At 49.9% G+C, this 15,032-nt stretch overlaps 1 protein-coding gene across 2 annotated transcripts; it reads right to left on the bottom strand.

Annotated features, from left to right (window-relative positions):
- Nucleotides 1–121: 121 nt before the first annotated feature.
- On the bottom strand, nt 122–3,809 carry FNDC4 (fibronectin type III domain containing 4). Of its 2 annotated transcripts, XM_047853129.1 has the most exons (7): nt 3,456–3,801; nt 3,129–3,273; nt 2,936–3,051; nt 2,503–2,707; nt 1,962–2,051; nt 1,544–1,668; nt 122–1,380 (listed from the first exon to the last, which is right to left on the bottom strand). In XM_047853129.1, the coding sequence occupies exons 2-7, from the start codon at nt 3,247–3,249 to the stop codon at nt 1,345–1,347; spliced, it is 693 nt and encodes a 230-aa protein (XP_047709085.1). In that variant the 5' UTR covers nt 3,250–3,273; nt 3,456–3,801; the 3' UTR covers nt 122–1,344. The 2 variants fall into 2 exon arrangements, with proteins under 2 accessions (XP_047709085.1, XP_047709086.1); XM_047853130.1 differs by lacking the exon at nt 1,544–1,668 and having other exon boundaries at nt 3,456–3,809.
- Nucleotides 3,810–15,032: the final 11,223 nt, after the last annotated feature.

The raw sequence follows: 15,032 nt of genomic DNA, 5'->3' as shown, positions 1-15,032 counted from the left end.
ATGCAAACATCAACAGCTATTTCTCTCACTGGCACCACACCCCCCCTTGGAATTTAGGAAAGAGTAGAGGACAGCCCCTATTTTCACAGGAAACAAGTCACCCCAGAGCCCAAAGTAGAAGTCTTTTGACAGGGGGGATTCCAACCCCTCAGTTTTATTTCCATAATCCTCCTCTGAACATAGTGGCGGAGAGTGAATATAAACTCATTTGCACTTTACAGTTATTATTGACTTTCGACAGAATGAACAGAGACAGAGACGGGGACAAAAGGGAAAGTGAGGGCAGGGAAGAATAGGTACAGGAATGCACAGGATAGGAGCATGTGGCACCAAGGGATCCATTAGTGTAGCTGCTCTTTCATTTGTCCCAAGACACTGTTCAGTCCTTTTCTGAAAATCAACTCGGGGTGATGGAGGAATCAGGGATAAATGGTGAAGAGCTTGGGTGTCAACGTGGGCAGCGAACATAAAAAGGTTACTGGCCTTCTCGTGTGGTATAACCTTAGTTTCCACTGGTACGGGAGAACTTATATCCCCCTCTTCACCTTCTCCCCCTTCTCACTGAACAAAACAAAAGGAACTAGGGCTTTAGTTTTCTACACCCATTTCTGGCCTCTCTCCACCCATCCCAGGCTAGAGAATCAAAACAAACACCTAAAAATGATAGTGCTCCTGTCGAGTTGGTGGTGGGGTGAGAGGCCCTTATAGTCAGGGGAGAGGCAGTGGGGAAATGTCTTCAGCATACTATACAGTATACCATACAGTCAGCTCCAGTTTGTCCAAGAACCTTTATTGGAAAAATGTCCAAGGGGTGAGGTCACCAGCAGCTGGAGGGGCTACCGGGTGAGAGGGGGAGCACCCGAGGCTCCATGGAAGACATTGGAGTAGTGCAGTGCGGCATCTGCCTCCAGACCCAGACATTTCCTTTTATTTGCTGGGGGAGGGGGAGTCCCCAAAGAAACACCCCTCTCTGAGACCCAGAGGCAAGATGTGGGGGCAGCTGGGGATGCCGAGAGTCCTGATGCAGGTGAAATGGGGGTCCCGTTTGGGACCTAATGGGATACAGTTGAGTAAGTGACTCTCCCCTGGACCTGGGGGATGGAAGGACGTATCCCATCTGATAGCCATTCCCCAGGTCCAGGGGTGCAGACCCTAAGACCTACCTTCTGGCCCTGCTCACAGTGGAAAGAGGATGGGTACCAGGCCTGAGGTTGTGGGAGTGTCATTACCCTCTAGGAAACTGGGATCCTTCAGTCTTGGGCAGATCACCAGCTGGGGCTCTCCCTGACCCCATCCCCATCCCCAGGTTGCTAGTGCATCTGTTTTCTGGTTCTGTTTCTTCATTCATACATCGATGGTGTTGATGGATGGGGACTTTTTCTGTAAAAGAAAATGGCTTGAGTCTCTAATTGTGGCAAAGTTGTAGCCTTCTCCATCCCAAATATCCATTCTCCTTCTTTTCCTGCCCCTCCTTGCCCTTCTCCCTTTCCATGGCTGCTCCTAGAAGCAAAATCACCTTTCCCTCCCTCAGACCCCACATCACCTGTCTTGTCCCCACTGGCCTTCCCTGAGGACTCTGTTCCGGCCCCTTCCCCTTCTCCTTGGGGTTGTTGTTGGAGTCATTATCCTTGATGATATCATACTGGCGGCAGAATAGCCCAATTACAGCTGAAACACAACAATACAATCTGAGCCTTGATCTTGACCTCTCCACTCACAGCCTTGAAGGGCAGTGAGATAATCATACAGTTTCTAGAAAATCCTTGAATTTCTGGGCCCATGTACAAGCACCACCCTCTTAATCTTCCTCTCCTCCAACTTCTGCTCACCCCCCTCAACTAAGCATCTCCCCACTCCATTTCTCTCCCTGCCTTTTCTCCCAACAACCTTTACCATGTCCTGCCTTCACTGAGCTCCCCACCCCCCAAATCCTTGGCCCCCCGGTCCAGCTGCTTACTCACCAGCCCACATGAGCAACACCACCACAATGATGACCACTTCCCCTGTCTGCAGCGGTCGCTCTCCATCCAGACCCTCCACTGTGATGTCACCTAAGAAGGAGGAAATAGACTCCAGGTTATGGGGGAGCAGCTACAGAGTTCTTCTATGATTCTGGACACTAGTGTCAGGGTAGACTTATCACAGGGTTGCCCCCGGTAGCCGCTCTCTAGGAAGCTATTGGTGGGCAGGTAGTTAGCGACCAAAAAGCAGGAGGGCTGCATGCGAGTACTCACGCAGGCTGCGGTGGAGGCTGTGAACTGAGGATGGGTAAAAGGAAGCTTAAAAGCCCTTCCCCCAAACGATTCATTATCAGCCTGTCTATATCCAGTCCCCTGCCAACCTTTTTCCTTCCTTTCTTGGCAGTATGATGAATTAAATCATCCTTTTATTCATCTAAGCTAGAGTGTTGCCGGTTTTGGGGAAATAAACAAGAGGCTAAAGGCCAGGTAAAAAGCCAGAGAATCCAAAGTTTAGGGAATGGAGAATAGCTGAGACCCTCACCTGGGCTTGAGCTGTTTGAGGGTAGCCGGTCAGAACCCTTGAGAGTTCGGAAGTGCACCCGAGGCCCTGGGGGGCTCTCTCCCCGCAGGCCGATGCTCCTGACCTGCACTGTGTAGTCACTGTCTTCAGCCAGGCCCCAGAGGGCACAGGCCCGAGTGGTGGTGTTCACCTCCCGGATCACACGCTGTCCAGGGCCATTCTGTCTCTGCAGGGAGATGATGGGACAGGAAGGCAGTCTCACACCAGTCCCAGGACTCTTGAACTCCAAGCACTCCACGGAGTAGGGTGAAAAAGGCAGCCTGAGACTGAGGGAACACCAGGTCCCAGCTTCCCCCACCATTGGGAGGGGAGCTTAGTTCTGGGGTGGGGGTAACTGAAGGAATGTTCAGAGATCCAAGGACACAGGTTGAGGGAGCAGAAGGGTGATTCATACTTGCTGGGAAATGGAGTAGCCAATGACGATGTTGCCTTCTGGGACGTCCCAGGACACAGTGGCCGAGTTGGCTCTGAGGTGAGTGACTGTCACATTCACAGGAGAGGGAGGCCGGTCTGTGGGTGCCAGTGAGTTAACAGGTTAACAGGTACCATCCACAAGCTCTGGTTAACCCCACGCCCCCTTTACTCACCTGCTCGCACAAAGCCCAGGTCACAACTGACCAGCAGGAGGACCGTGGGGCTTAAATATGGGGAGAGGGGCATCAGCGAAGCCATGGTCCCCACCGAGTCCGCTGGGAGGCACTGGGGCATCCGCTTGACATCCAGGCGGGGCTCCTGGAGGTGGCAGGAGTTGGGGGGGGGGGGGTTCAAGGACTGCCCAGAACGCACGGTGGCAGCAGCTCTCCCGGGCTCCCCACCGCCCACAGCATCCCGGGAGCCCCCCTTCCCTCCACGTCTTCTCCGCCCCCGCATCACCCGGGCACCCGGGTGCGTGGCTCTGCCCTGCCCACACCCACCTCCGCCGGTCCTCGCGATCGGTCAGGCCTCGGGGGGCTGCTCGGTGCCCAGAGGGCGGCCCATCGCCCGACTCCGTGGCGCTGCCCCTACCCCATCCCGGCGCGGGCCCGGCGCGGGGGGCAGCGCGGGACCGAGCTGCGGGCAGAGGGCGAGCGGAGGCGTAGCGGGAGCCGGCCGCGGGGCTGCGGGGCCCCCAGAGCTCGGACGGGCCGCGTAGTCTGTCCTCGAGCAGGGGGCGGTGCCGGCGCGGCCTGGCCGCTGGCCTGAGTCCGGGTGCGGGAGGCAGTGCGGCTGCTCCGCCGGCCCCTGCAGCGGGATGTGACCGTCCCGGCCAGCCAGCCGCCGCCTTCTGCAGAGCTGGCCCCGCTCGCTCCGCCGCAGCCCGACCGGGACGTGCCGGCCCGCCCCGCCCCGCTGGGGTTCTCGCAGCCGTCATCCCCCTCCTGCCCCCCCCTTCGACCCCGTTCTCCCGGGGCTCCTCCCACGACCCTCCCATTGGCGGCCTCCCGGGTCCCCATCCCTCCGATCCCGGCTCCGGCCCTGGAGCCTGCGGGGGGCGTGGGGAGAGGCGCAGGTGCGAGGGTCTCCTGCACCTGGGAGGGCCCTTCCCTCCCGCGCTGGAATTAGCCAAGTTGGGAGAAGGAATTGCACCTCCCGTGCGGGAGGGATAGCGTGGCGGAGATAATTGTTTTAACAATCTCCTACTTGTAGACTGCGTCAGCTTTTAAATCTCTTCCCCATTCATAATCTGATATTGATTCTCTTCACTCTCTCATTCATTCTTTCACTTATTAAACAAATATTTATTGAGCGTCACCTATGTGTTCTGGCATGTTAAGAGCTGGAGATACAGTGATTATTAAGATTGCTGGGTGTATAGGGGGAAATCTAAAGAGCAGCGAGCGACCTATGGTTCTTGTCTTAGCTCTGCCACTTACTGCTTGGCATGGAGAAATTGGTCACCTAAGTCTCAGGTTTCCTACCTGCAAATCAGAGGGTCCAGAACTTCATAGGGCTGTTGGGAAGATCGAATGAGAAAATGTTGGGAAATGTCTTTATAAATCTTACAACACTATGTGAGTGAGAGATTATCAGTAATTTGTACTTAATCTGTTAGTTACTTCATTCATTCAACAAACATGTAAATCCTTAAGTTATTTCATGAGATCTGGAGTGACAACCTGGGTGTGAGTTCCAATTGTGTCAGCTATGTGATCTTTAGCAAAACACTTATCTGAGCCTCAGTTTCACCATCTGAAAAATGAGGGTGTCAATACAATCTTCTTAGTGTTAATGTATCCAATGAGATAAGATATGTGAAAAGTGCATTGTTCAGTGTAAATAAATGTTGGCTAATGTATTTAGGGCAGATACTTTGGTTTCTAATTTTCATTGCAGCATTTCTATTTCTGTGGCACTTTCTCCTGTAATATCCAGTTCAGTGTGTGTCCCCCTGGGGCTCTGAAGCTTCTGTTGCCTTCCTTCTGAGATGAAAGAGTGAAATGGGGCAAGAGGGAGGACTGGGTGTTCTGAGCATGTGATCAAGCTATGGTCCAGGTCCTCTGACCTCCACTGTCCCTGAAGATCCTGATCTCTGGCCTCCTGATGCATCCTGGTCCCAGAGCACTCTTGCTCAGGGATTCTCACTGCCCTGGGCTTGAGCCTGAGCCTGAGTATTTTCCTGCACTTCCAGCCTCCAGGTCATCCAGAGAAGAGGTCATTGTGTCCAAAGGGCAAAGGTAATGAACCTCAGGTTTCCTCTTTAGGGGCAAAGCAGAGGCTGGGCAGTCTGCATGCATGCAAAGAAGGACCCCAGGAGCTCCCCTGAGGTGAGGAGTGGGCTGGGGGCCTACTGACCAGGAAAGGGTGCAGGAAGAGGTGCTCAGAGGGGGTGGTACTCAGAGAGGCCAGGGTACTTGGGTTATCATCACTGTGGCTCAGATAAGGCCCTGCCAGCTGGAAGCCGAGTTAGTGTGACAGAAAGGTTTGCGTGGCTGAAGAGGCAGGCATGACAGGGTGTCCACAGCATGTGACCATCCCGGGCACAAAACGGTTTCAACATGTGATTGAGACCCCAGAGCCTGGCAAGTTGGAGGTGAGACCCCCTTCTCCATGTTGGTCTTCTGCATTGATTCCTAGAATCATTTCTTTTCTGGACTTTCCTCCACCCTTGGTTTCTGTTCTCTCCCTCCTCCTTCCCATCTTTCTTCCTGATCTTCTTTCCCTTATAGGCCCAGAGTACCAAGTGCAGGCTAAATCCTTGGGTGATGTGTGTGTGCATGTGTGTGTGTGTGTGTGTGTGTGTGTGTGTGTGTGTGTCCGTGTCCAAGTACTGCGCCTGCTGCCACTCCCACCTCCGGATCAGCAGGTATGAATGAGGCTTCGGCTTCCTGCCTGTATCTTTGTGCCCCCTTCCCTCTAGTTGTCTGGGCATGAGGCAACCCCTGCCAGTCACAGAGAAGTCAAACCCACTGACCCAGGACCTGGACAGAGCAGATGCTGAACAAACTGTTCGATTGCTGGGGCAATGTGATGCTGAGATCTTCCAGGAGAAGGGGCAAGTCATGCCCACGTACCAGGTGACCCAGACCCATCCCCTGGACACTGAAAATAGAGATGCCAACCCCAACCGCACCTTAACCTCTGCTCTCTGAGACCATAGTCCTTAATATTTGAAACTCTGAGAGCCCCTCCACCGCAACATTCATTCTCCCCCACCCCAATCCACTCTCTTTTTCTTGGCTTCTGATTCCTGCGTGTTCCCTATAGTGACTGTATAGTGAATCAGTTCTGACCACCATGGTACAAGTGACTGGAAAAGTTCAGGAAGTGCTGAAGGTACTGACTCTTCATCTGCTCCCAACTGAACTTCTATTCTCTCCACCTTTCTCTTTTTTTTTTTTTTTTTTTGGCCTCCACTTCTCATTTTGCTAGATCTCAGTTTTCCTTTCTCCCAGTCCTCCCCCTGGGATCTTTATTGTCATGTTATTAATCCACAGTAATTAAAATAACTATTATCTGCATAATACTTGGTAATTGACCATGTACTTTCACACTCATTACCTTTGCAAAAACCTGTGAAATTAGTGTGATTGTCTCCTTTTTTTTCCAGATAGGAAAACAAAGAATAATCACAGTAGCTTGCCCAAATATATCCAGCTAATAATTGCTGGGTAGCACTGCGTTACTGATTGATTGATTGGTTGATGACCAAGCTGCTCAGTCCTTTCTGGAATAAGTAAGGGTTTGAATAAGTAGCTAAGCCAGAGTTAGGAGCAGACTGAAGATTCTTTCTCAAATCCAGGATTTTTCCTGCCACATCGTACTGCTTATGTTCTGTTCACTTTTGTCATAAGAGGCTTAAGAAGACTCCCTAATTCCTGTTCTGCTACTGACAAAGAAAAGAACATGCTTCCTCCAACCTGAGCTAGGCCATGACGATGTCGGCATTTTTCCTTTCTCAGGAGCCTGGGGGGGGGTGGGGGGTGGGGCTGGTGGTGTTGAGTGGAGGGGGCATCTCTGGCAGGATGGCATTCTTCATGTCGGTGAGTGCCCCTATCCCTGATTTTCCTCCCTCTGCCTTCTTGGGGTGACCCTCAGGACCACAAAGCTAATCATAGCTAAGCTCCTAGGTGGACCCCTCTATCCCTGGCTCCCTCTCTTCCAAACTGGATCTCACTCCATATGGAGCCCCATATCTTCTGTCTCTACAGCCCATTCCCCCCACCCCCAATCACTCATCTGCAAGTAGCGTTTTAAGTGCCAGCTTCCAGGCAGTACTGGCTTAAGCACTGGCCTGAGAGAATCCTTACACAGTCTCTACTCTCTAAGTGTCGAAAATCCAAAATAATTGCTCCTTTGCTTTGTCAGAAAGGTTTAGGACAGAAACCTCTTTATACCTACCTCATTGCAGGAGGTGACAGGTAAGCCAAATTGGTCTATGTTGGTCTATGAATATTTTGCTTGGCCTGGATAGTGTTTTTTAGAAATTTAATTTTAAGGCTTTTAGATGGAGATTGTATCCAGTTTGCTTTGGTCCCCATTGTTTCTTATTGCCTTACACTTATTGCCTTCACATACTTAAATTATATGACTTGCCTTTGTAGGTATTTGAGTTTTTCAGCCCTATAGAGTATCTGTTATGGTGCCAAGCAAAGAGTAGGTGTTCAGTCAATGGTAGCTTTCCCTTCATTCCCTTCTCTCAAAGCAGCCTGCCCTAATATACCATAGGCTTCTACTTCCAAACCAGTGCCACTGACCTTGAGTCTGTCCTCTTAGGTCTGTGGTGGCATCTAGGGAGGGGACAGAAGATAGTGCTCTGCACAGGATTGAGGAACTAAAGAAGGTCTGTGTCTTCCACTAAGAGTCAACCAGAGACCTCTGTTCCTTCTCATGATGACACTAAAGCCCCTATCTAGCCAAAGCCCATTCCCTTCCCCAGTCCTGCCCCTGACATTCCCACACGATAGGTTTGCATCCTAGAATCCTCCTGGTGGCACTGCTTCACCCATCCTCCTCTCCTAGGTGGCTGCTGGGAAGAAGAGGGTGATTGTCACTGGCATTTCGGTGAGACTCTTTGTGAGTGTGAAGACAGGCTGGGTGGATCTATCCTATGGGGAGAAAGGAAGTGGGAATAGAATAGCATGGAAAATAGATTGATGAAGTGGGTGCTAGACAACAGAGAGGGTTTGCATAAGGAATTTTGATTTTACTCTCACTAAGATCCAGTTGTATGAATGTGGGACAATGGGAAAAGGATCCTATTTCAGAATACCTGTGTATCAATCTGTTCAATAACCAAGATAGATGGACTAGTCCCAGGGTCAGCAGACTACACTGGCAGGTCAATCCTGCCACTGCTTGTTTTTGTAAGTAAAGTTTTATTGAAACACAGCTGTTTGTGTTTACGTAATATCTATGACTACTTCACCCTCCAACGGTAGGGTTGAGTATTGCACAGAGACCATAGGGCCCACAAAGCCTAAAATACTTACTCTCTCACTCTTTATAGAAAGAGCTGACCCCTGGACCAGTCCCTTGCTACTTAAGTATGGCCTTCACACAGCGACATCAGTATCTCCTGGGATTTGCTAGAAATGCAGAATCTCAGGTCCCACCCCAGACCTACTGTGTCTGACTCTGCATTTTATTAAAATTTTTTTTTTCAACGTTTATTTATTTTTGGGACAGAGAGAGACAGAGCATGAACGGGGGAGGGGCAGAGAGAGAGGGAGACACAGAATCGGAAACAGGCTCCAGGCTCCGAGCCATCAGCCCAGAGCCTGACGCAGGGCTCGAACTCACGGACCGCGAGATCGTGACCTGGCTGAAGTCGGACGCTTAACCGACTGCGCCACCCAGGCGCCCCTGACTCTGCATTTTAACAAGATTCCCAGGTAGCCTGTTTGAGAAGCACTGGACTAGGTGACCCAAATTTTCCCTCACAACTGCAGCTCTCTGATTCTAACAATTCACTAAACAGAAACGAGTTCAGCGATGCCAGATGTGGAAGGAGGCACACAAGGAGGGCAGGACACTGACCTTAAGGAGCATACAATTTAGTTGAGTAGTTTTCGGAATTTACCGTGCAGAGGACATCCTTGGGGGATCTTGTTAAAAATACAGGCCCTGGGCTCTCCCTTCAAATGTGGATCCAGTAGATCTTAACTGGGCCTGGGAATATGCGTTTCTAACAAGCATTCTGGGGGATTCTGATGCACTTGGGCCTTGGGCAACACTAGAGTAACCCCTCTCATCATGCCTATTTTTCTCTCTCTACCATCAGGCTCCCTTTGTGGCAGGCCAGATGGACTACTGCATGGATAACCCAACCATCTTCTTGCCAGTCCTGGTCGGTTTCAACCCCGTGAACATGGCCAGGTGAGCCTTCCGTGATGAACGGTGATGATTGGCCAACCCCCCAGGGGGAGGCAGAGAGGAACCCTGCCAAAATCCACAAAGGTGAGGGCACGGTTTTTATGGTCTCATTAATCACATCTGAGAATATTAAAGTAAATATAGACTGTCCCTAAGCTTATGAATTTTGGTTTTTATTTTTGTGTTTTTGGTCAGTTGGTTGATTTATTCTCTTGTTTCAGAAAAGATTAAAAGCAGCTTACAAAGACCACATAAAATTCAATAAAGGATACATTCAAAACAGGGAGGGAAGAGACAAGGAAAAAAAGGGCTAGAAGATAGAATAGGGTCAGAGAAATGCGTACCACAAAGTTCTGTACTTTCTTTCAAGTGTCTTTTCAAAGGAGTGTTGGGTACTGACTCCCTTTGCCCAGCTCCCTTATTTTAGCATCCATTCTCTTTTGTCATTCTGGGCACCCCTTCAGTCCCCTCTGGCTACTCAAATCCCTCACCCGGTTCCCCTTTCCTGAGAACTCTGTGCCACCAAATCACCTCCCTCTTACTCTCTAGGTGAATGGTCACTTTGATCTCAGAGAAGGTCAGCATAGGAAACCAATAGTGCTCAGATGGTTCTGTGAATGTGCTGCCTTGAGAGTATTAAAGCAATAAGAAAGTGGATTCTTAGCCCCTTGTGTGAGAGCTCTGATGTTGTTGGTTTGGGGTAAGGCCCCGAAATATCTATTTTTTAAAAACATCCCTGGAGATTTTGGTGCACAGGCAGGTTTGGGGAACTCTGTAAATGAACCTTTGGAGTGGACGCCCTGATGAAGCTGAAGGCTTCCTTCTCTGGAGCATTCCAGAGAAGGCTTGTTGATTCCTCAAAAGCAGCTTTGCACATTCAATGGTGGTCTTGGAGGGAGGGACAGCTGGGTTCTTTCTGAGGCCCTTTTCTCAACTTCTAGATTCCAGGCTTGTAGTGTAATTCGTATGAACATATAAATGAGTCTGAGATACTTTTAACCCTGATCCTTTTAATGGAGGACTCTCCTTCACCAAAAATGTATCTGCGGCAAATGATGCTAATTTCAGGCACTGTGACTAAGTGAAATGAAGGATTTCAAACAATGTAGGCGTGGAGATCTTCCAGTTGTTCCTTAAATCAGTGGCTCCCAAACTTGGCTGATCTTCAGAATCGTCTGGGAAGCATTTTAAAAATACAGATTTTTGGGCTCCTCTCCAGAACTCCTGAAGCTGATTCTCAGGGTGGGCGTGGTACTCAGAAATGGGTAGTTTAAAAAACAAACAAACAAACAAAATCCCCCAGGAGATTTTGATGACTAGCCAAATTTAAGAATCTTGGTTTTAAACCACCCAGTGAACACTGTCTCCTCTCTGGGAGAGGAGTTTCAGAAGTAGTTTGAGGACAAATGATAGGAAACACTTAACACAATGGGTATGTAATATGTGAAACTTGTTTGCCCTCAAAGAAATACAGATGAAAAAAATGTAAAAATAGTTCAAGAAGGGGTAGAACTTTTGCAGGGATGGGATGATAAGGGGAGGTTAGGGAGAACTCAAAGGTAACTCTTTGAGCTCCTGCCACAATAGGTGATTTGCTAATTATCCCCTAGCAGAATTGACAAGCAGAGATCAACTACAGAAGATCCCCATTCTTCAGAGATTCCATGGTTACACCTACGAAGCCAACAAGATTGTTACTCTCTTGTCCCATTAGTACATTGTTTTCTTCAGGATTCATTTATTAAAGGTATGTTTGCCAACTGTTAGGTGCTATGCCTCATACCTTGTAATCGGGTTCCTTCAGGAGGAGCTGTTGTCTTGTCCCTCAGGTAGTGAGGGGTTTGCTATTTGGGGAGATTTCCCTAATATATTTCTGGGAATGGGAAGGGCTTCTGATGGACCCTACGACTGAAAATAAGGTGGCAATTTTGACATTCTGATGATAGGTACTCCTCCAGGGGCCTACAGAGAGTGTGGGTAGTATGGTCATGACAGTGGAACATGTGCAAGGACCAGGATACAAGAAACTTCTGGTCTCAGGCTGGAGTTTTAGGTTTGAGAGTTGGCTACGCTCTGGGATTAAATCGCTGAATGTTTTACAAACCCTTGTCCTTGGGGTTCAGGGACACAGCGCCCCTAAGAGCTCTAAAGCACACCTCTCTAGGAGGTTGTTGTCCTTGGACCCCAATCTCAATGTGGTCTTTGATCCTGACTCCCATCTGAAGCCCTTCGTTGAGATCCTCACAGATAATCTCCCCACCTCTGTCTCTCTGGGGCCCCAGAAATGACCCCATTGAAGACTGGCGTTCGACATTCTGACAAGTAGCAGAATGGATGCAGAAACTGCAAGAGAAACAGGAAGCTTTTGTGCTCAATCCTGCAATTGGGGTAGGATCCCCCCCACCCCCACAGGGAATGCTTGCCACTTCCCAAATGCCTCCAATTTTAGGTTGTTACATCTGGTCTGAATTCCTGGCATTGTGTGTCAACTAAAATGTTGTAAAGCAAATCCTATTTTCCCCTTTCCTTGTTCACCTTAAGATGTGTTTCCATCCTGACCCTGCCTCTTAAATCAGTCATCATCAAATACCTAAGCCATCTAGGGCAGTTTCCTGTTTGAAGAACCTCTTCTTCATCTATCAGTAGAAAGAGTTGTTCTTTTGTGTTTTAATTTCAAAGATGGGCTTTAAAAAATATGGCATTCAGTTTCATTCTTCTGCTTTCTAATCTTCTCCAAAACTGAGTGGGCCTTCCAAGCCTCCTGTGCTCCTGTGCCTTTTTCTCTGCATCGAGGATGCATGGCACCGGCATCGTCTATACTCACTTTGACTTGGCAGGAGCCTTGGCTGAATCGCTGTCGCTGCCCCTCCCTGCCTGTGACGGGCACGGCTGTGACGTTCTCCTTGCTCTTCCTTTGGTGAGATGGGAAGGCAGGAACCCCACGTCACATGTGAGTGCCATATCTTTCATCTCTCAGGAGCTCCCCTCTCCCGCCTGCAGTTGATTGCTTTTAATCTCCTTTTCTCAGACACTGCCTTTGTCCTGCTTTTTGCAATAATCTCTTTATGTTTGGTGTGTCGTGTTACCTACCTGGACCATTACAATGGCTGCTTCATTGATCTGTCCAAAGAACATGAAATGTGGTGTTTGCATTGAAAAACTGCTCTTTAAAAAATGGGGCCTTGAGTGGGGAGAAAGTTCTTGGGGGAAAAAAAGACCCTCAGTGAAAAACGCTTATCTCCAGCTAGCAGGGCATCCAGTCCCTGTGGCTTCCTCCTCAGAGTCCTGAATGTACCATAGAAACGACCAGAGGTGGCCCTTACTCTCTCTCTTCTCCTTCTCTCAGTTAAGCCCTCAACCCAGCACTCCTCATAGCATACTGAGCACCACCAGTACTGCCATATGCATGCCGAGTGGCCTCTAACCAGACTGCATTCCCAAGAGTCACTACCTAGACTCCATGCCCAAGGGCCACTAACCAGAGCGCGTGCCCGGGAGTCACTAACCAGACTGCGTGCCCAGTGATCACTAACTAGTGAGCTCGGGGATTCTCCTTCCTCCCCAATTCCTCCTGGGTGTCATCACCTCCTCAGCCCCGGGCCTCAGTGGCTCATCCTGGATGAAAGGTGGAAACGCTACCAAGATCCTGTTGGAAACCCTGTTACTGGCAGCGCACAAGACTGTGGACCGGGCGGGGGGCATTGCAGCGTCAGAGAGGTAGGGAAGATCTGGACAAGAGAAAGCTCAGAGTCAGGCAGGGAGTGGGATGGTTCAGGTTGGGGGGTGGCAGGTCCGGACTCAGACACTGGTTAGTGGCAGCAAGGGTGAGAGGCGCCAGCAATCCTCCCATGGGAAAAGAGCTGGCCTGTGGATGCCACTGTTCCCACCACGCAGTCCTAGAGTCTCGATTGTTTCCAGTGGACCCTGGATTCCTCAGGGCCCACTAATCCCTGTGCCCACCTGGAGCACCTAATCCCTGAACCCATCTGGGACATCCAAAACTAACCTAGCTTCGGAGAGTCTGTGACTTAGGGATGATCCAGGTCAGGCAGGAAGAGCTCATTCTGCTGGGGGCTTCTTCCCTTACCAGGGTTTCTGGCCTGGCTTCCAGACTCTCCACCTACCTTCTCACCAGCTCTGATCCTATCCTTCTCCCATGTCCTTGTCCTTCTGTCTGGTCTTTGTTTTCTGCTCACTGAAACTTTTTCTGCCCTTCTGGAATGCTGTCGGGGTCCACTCACTGTACTTCCATGAAGGGCCAGTAGAACTTAGTTTTAAGGGAATTGTGCCTTCCCCTGGGCAGGGGTGATACTCATACTTTCTGAGGGGAAACTGGGCCCACCCTGGGAACTGCTAGCCTTTCTCCCAGATGCCTTCTGGAAATCCTGCGGACATTTGAGTGGGCTCATCAGGTGACCTATAGCCAAAGCCCTAAGAGTGCCACCCTGATGAAGCAAGCCAGCACCAGGTGTGTGGAAATGTGTTTGGAGGGGGGAAGTGGTGTGGATGGGGAATGTCCTTAGAACACATGTTAATGTGGTGAGGGTAGCAGATCTGCATGGTGGAGGGTCATGGCAGGCTTTCTGTTGGTTTATTCCTGTGCTCTGACATACGCATCTTTCTCTGATCCCTGGCTTTTTCTTTCTTTTTTTTTTTTTTTTTTTTTACTGTGATCTCTCATGTCTTGACCTCTGGCCCATTCTCAGCCTGGAGAAAAAAGGCTGAGTGTACCTGGTTGGTTGGCAGACCCTTGGCATCATTGCCATCATGGATGGAGTGGAGTGCATCCACACCTTTGGTGCTGGTGGAACCCCAGGCCAGACTCTCTTCCTGGTTCCTCCTGATGCAAACCAGTTGGTCTGCTATCGAAACACTTTCCTACTCCCAACCCATGAGGGTTCCATTCTTTTCTATCTGAATAGGCATTTCAGTCAAATACTCTTTCCTCTGAACCCCTACTCCGGCCTTGGTCCCTCAGTTCCCAGCCCTGCTTTAGTTGTGGCCTCTCATGCGTGCTACACCTCACCCTACACCCCACTTGCCACTTTCCTCCAAGCCCCATTAACATCTGCCCCCACCCCCCCAAGTCTGGAAACTTTCTTTCCCATAAAGCCCATTACTCCTCTCTTACTTTCCTTAAACTTACTCCTTAAACTTTCCTTACTCCTTAAACTTTCCAGATTTCCGAGATGTCCGTGGCTTTCTCATTGGTGATCACAGTGATATGTTTAACCAGAAGGCTGAGCTCATCAACCAGGTGGGAGGATGATGGGATGTGGGAGAGGTTGTGAAGGTGACTGGTGATCAGGGAGTGGGAGGTAAGGAATGGTGGAGACAGGTCGGGGGGTACAACATGGTAGTCATCCAGAGAAGAGAATATGGGTTAGAGGTCAGGAGTCTTTGGGGAAGCACAGGGAGGGTGGAAGGCTCTGGATTCGCCCTCTAAAGCTGGCTCTAGTCCCATGCTCTTCCCTCAACTTGCTGCATCATCTTGGGCAAAACACTACCTCCTTGAACCTTTCATCTATATACAAGAACACTGTATTAAAGGTCCTCTGAGGCTCTCTGCAGTCTCCAAGCCAATGTGCTGGAGTTTTTCATGGGGGGAACTCTCATCTTCCTCTGCACAGGGTCCCCAGTTCTCCTTCTCCCAGGAGGACTTCCTGACTTCCATCTTGCTATCCCTCACAGAAATTGAC

Source organism: Prionailurus viverrinus, chromosome A3 (genome assembly GCF_022837055.1).
Source record: "Prionailurus viverrinus isolate Anna chromosome A3, UM_Priviv_1.0, whole genome shotgun sequence".
Lineage (NCBI taxonomy): Eukaryota > Metazoa > Chordata > Mammalia > Carnivora > Felidae > Prionailurus > Prionailurus viverrinus.
This window is presented reverse-complemented; position numbering and strand designations above follow the sequence as displayed.

Bases quoted from the DNA above. Each gene is read 5' to 3' on its own strand.
- FNDC4 (XM_047853129.1), bottom strand. From the start codon at position 3,249: ATGCCCCAGTGCCTCCCAGCGGACTCGGTGGGGACCATGGCTTCGCTG. The intron at 3,052-3,128 runs GTGAGTAAAGGG...TGGCACCCACAG, and splicing joins CCTGGGCTTTGTGCGAGCAG to ACCGGCCTCCCTCTCCTGTG. The intron at 2,052-2,502 runs GTGAGGGTCTCA...CCTCCTTCTTAG, and splicing joins CTCAAACAGCTCAAGCCCAG to GTGACATCACAGTGGAGGGT.